We start from the raw sequence: 3,240 nt of genomic DNA, 5'->3' as shown, positions 1-3,240 counted from the left end.
CGGCTTAATCAATGGAACTATCAAATAAATCGTTTGGGGGAATATCTAAGGTGGTTCTAGTAGGTTACTGATGAGAATATGATCTAATTCTTTGAATTGTAACTATCTAAATCTCTTCATCCCTGTACGACAGTAATCTCTGCCGAACATCCATTGCCAATTTTTACAGAAGCTGTTCACACCATCGTGATACATGTGAGATATGCCTTACTTGCTGCAAGGACCTTAGGAAGCTTTCCCAAGCAAGTAAAATTTCATGCCCTACAAAAGAGCGTGGTGGTTGTGGTTCTTGTTTAACACTGGAATTGAGACGCTTATGCAAAAATCATTGGGTTAAACAATTGATAACGGATACAGAGGAAGTCACTCTGCAGTTTAGCGCTCCATATCTGGATATTGGTCATGAATGTTCATTATGCACTACCAACTCTGGATCCATTCGAAGGCAGGCAACAATTAGAAAGAATGTTCATGATAATTTCTTGTACTCCCCAAATGTTGTTGATCTAGATGAAGAAGATAATACTCATTTTCAGTCACATTGGATGAGGGCGGAACCCGTTATAGTTAGAAATATTTTCCAGAAGACGTGGTTATGTGGAGGGCTTGTAGGAAACTTATTCCAAAATCTAATCGGAAACAAGAGACTTTGAGCAAGAAAGAAACAAAAAGAGTCAGAAGAGGGAAAATACATGAAAGTTTTGGATTGCTTGGAATGGAACACTGTCAGTCAACCCTATTCTATGTGTATTTGTTTCCTAAGGATAATAGTCCATACCTTCCCTTTCTTTTGCAGATTAAAATGACTATACATAAATTTTTAAAGGCTACATAGAAGGCCGCAAGCATTCCGATGGTTGGCCACAATTGTTAAAACTGAAAGATTGGCCTCCATCAGCCTTATTTGAAGAGCACCTTCCAAGGCATAATTCTTAGTTTATTACTGCATTGCCTTTCTTTGATTATACCAGAAGGATGTTTAAAGCCAGATCTTGGACCCAAAACATACATTGCCTATGGTTTCCCTGAAGAACTTAAGAGAGGAGATCCAGTGACAAATCTATAATGTGATATTTCTGACGTGGTAAGTGCACCTGCACCTATTCTATCTCAATTCTTCATAGACATATATCCATGGTTTTGTACTTTATGACTTGATTCTAAACTGATTAAAGAGCTATAAAACTGATACTGAGCTGTCCCTCCTTCCCTTCTGTTTTGGTGATTAATTGTTATATGAATTGGAGTTAGGTCAATTTGCTGACACACACGACTAAAATGGATAAACCTCCCGAGCAATACCAAAAGATAAAAGTGGAACGTACAAACTATGCAGAAGCCAAGTTGAGGAAACATGTGAAATCGATAGACGAGCAGAAACTGGGTAGCCCAAAGGAAACTGAGGATAGTGGCAATGAGAACTCAACGTGTGTGCATGGGGCGGCTGTTTGGGAAATCTTTCAAAGAGAGGACGTTCGAAAACTTGTTCAGTTTTTGAATAGTCACAACCGTCACTCGGAGAACCAACTTGTAAAATTTGTATGTATCAATAGACGCATCTCTTGTAAGGAATTCATATTGAATTAATTTATGTTTTTTTTTATCAGGTTGATCACCCAATTCATGACCAGACTTTTTTCTTGAGTAAAAGTCAGCAGAAACAGCTGAAGGAGAAATTTGGTAAGATTTTGTTCTGTACTAAACTTGAATTTGGTAAGATTCTGTTATGTACTAAACTTGTTCAACTTGTGAAATCGGTGTATCTTCTTTGCTTGTGGCTAAAGGTTGATTTTGTGTGTTTTTTTTGTCATATGCACATATAGAACCATGGACCTTTGAGCAACACCTCGGCGAGGCTGTTTTTATCCCTGCAGTTTGTCCTCACCAAGTCGGGAATAGACATGTACGCAATCAATAAACTCAGTATCTCTCCTTTCATTCCACTGAATCAGTCCTCTTTGCTCATTCACTGCTTCTTCTTTCCGTAATGCAAAATTTAACATTTAGTCATTTGAAATGATATTGATTCTAAACTTCAAACCGGGTTTACAGTCTTGTATAAAGGTGGCATTAGATTTTATTTCTCCTGAAAACGCAGAGGAATACGTTAGGCTAACACAAGAGTTCCGGAGATTACCGAGAGACCACAGAGCCAGCGAAGATAAACTAGAGGTACACTATGGTTTCATTATATCTGAATATTTTGAATCATGTCGAAAAATTCGCTTGTTATTGCTAAAAAGAGTAGTTAGAATAATGTCTTTTTGATCACTGCATTGTAGCTTAAGAAATTAGTGCTGCATGCAGCGAGCTCAGCCACTAAAGAGGCAAAAAATCTAATGGAGAAGTCCACACCTTTCGATATATCAGACTGAACCACTGTTTGGAGCAAACGCTCCATGGCGATCGTTAAGGCGACACTACTTTTCAGGTTGAGAATCTTCCTCTCTATGATCTCGTTAATTTGAGTACTCGTCTTGTTTGAAGCACAATTTCAAAATTGCTATCACTATCACTTTCACAAACCCATTAAATCAGCACTGGAATTCTCACTTGTGTTTACTCAAAACTCTAATTTGTAGCATTCATTTCCTTTGCCTTGTATGTTCTATTTTAGCAAGTTGTTTCCTTATCATACCAAATTTCAACGGTTTCATTCTCAACCCCTTGGAATCGTAAACCATAAAACCCCTCTTTCCCTCTCTCAATTTTTACAATTATATATTTTACATTTATAGCATCAATACACAACGTTGAAACACAAATTTCCAAGGAGTTCTAGTTCTAAATTAATCAATTTACATGGATGTGAATGTTTACGATTTACATATATAGCATCAATACACAACGTTGAAACACCAAACGTCACCACTCACCACGTTTTGCACTCTTTATATAGTACATTTCATACGTTCCTATTTTTTCAGTCTCTTACTCTGATCTTCTCTTCTGGTTAACAAAACTTAATGCCTAATGAAGAGCAAAGCAAAGCTGATGAAGAAATGAAGAGATTAGCAGAACAACAACATATAGGCTTTTGCTTATTGTCTGTAAAATCATTCACTTTGAAGGGTAAGTAATGTTCGAGTTTCAAGCCACCCTTTACATAGTACATTTCATAAGTTTGTATTTTTTCTGTCTCTTCCTCTGATATTCACCTATTGTTAGCAAAACTCGATGGTTATTCAGTAGGAAAAGAAATCTGATAAAGAAATGAAGAGATCGACAGAACTGCAACAG

General features: G+C 37.0%; 1 protein-coding gene across 1 annotated transcript; it reads left to right on the top strand.

Moving 5' to 3' along the window:
- On the top strand, positions 1,279-3,240 carry LOC104783727 (lysine-specific demethylase JMJ25-like). The gene is made up of 7 exons (XM_010508845.1): positions 1,279-1,539; positions 1,608-1,680; positions 1,824-1,903; positions 2,053-2,172; positions 2,283-2,431; positions 2,980-3,072; positions 3,190-3,240. Exons 1-5 carry the CDS (start codon positions 1,279-1,281, stop codon positions 2,373-2,375), a joined length of 627 nt encoding a protein of 208 aa, XP_010507147.1. The 3' UTR covers positions 2,376-2,431; positions 2,980-3,072; positions 3,190-3,240.

Source organism: Camelina sativa, chromosome 4 (genome assembly GCF_000633955.1).
Source record: "Camelina sativa cultivar DH55 chromosome 4, Cs, whole genome shotgun sequence".
In the NCBI taxonomy this organism is placed as follows: domain Eukaryota; kingdom Viridiplantae; phylum Streptophyta; class Magnoliopsida; order Brassicales; family Brassicaceae; genus Camelina; species Camelina sativa.
The sequence above is the reverse complement of the archived record's forward strand: the minus strand, read 5'-3'. Positions and strand labels throughout refer to the sequence as shown.

Excerpts from the sequence above, each read along its gene's own strand:
- LOC104783727 (XM_010508845.1), top strand. The coding sequence starts at position 1,279 with ATGGATAAACCTCCCGAGCAATACCAAAAGATAAAAGTGGAACGTACA. Across the intron at positions 1,540-1,607 it reads AGAACCAACTTGTAAAATTT|GTTGATCACCCAATTCATGA; the intron begins GTATGTATCAAT and ends TTTTTTTATCAG. Across the intron at positions 2,173-2,282 it reads CCAGCGAAGATAAACTAGAG|CTTAAGAAATTAGTGCTGCA; the intron begins GTACACTATGGT and ends ACTGCATTGTAG.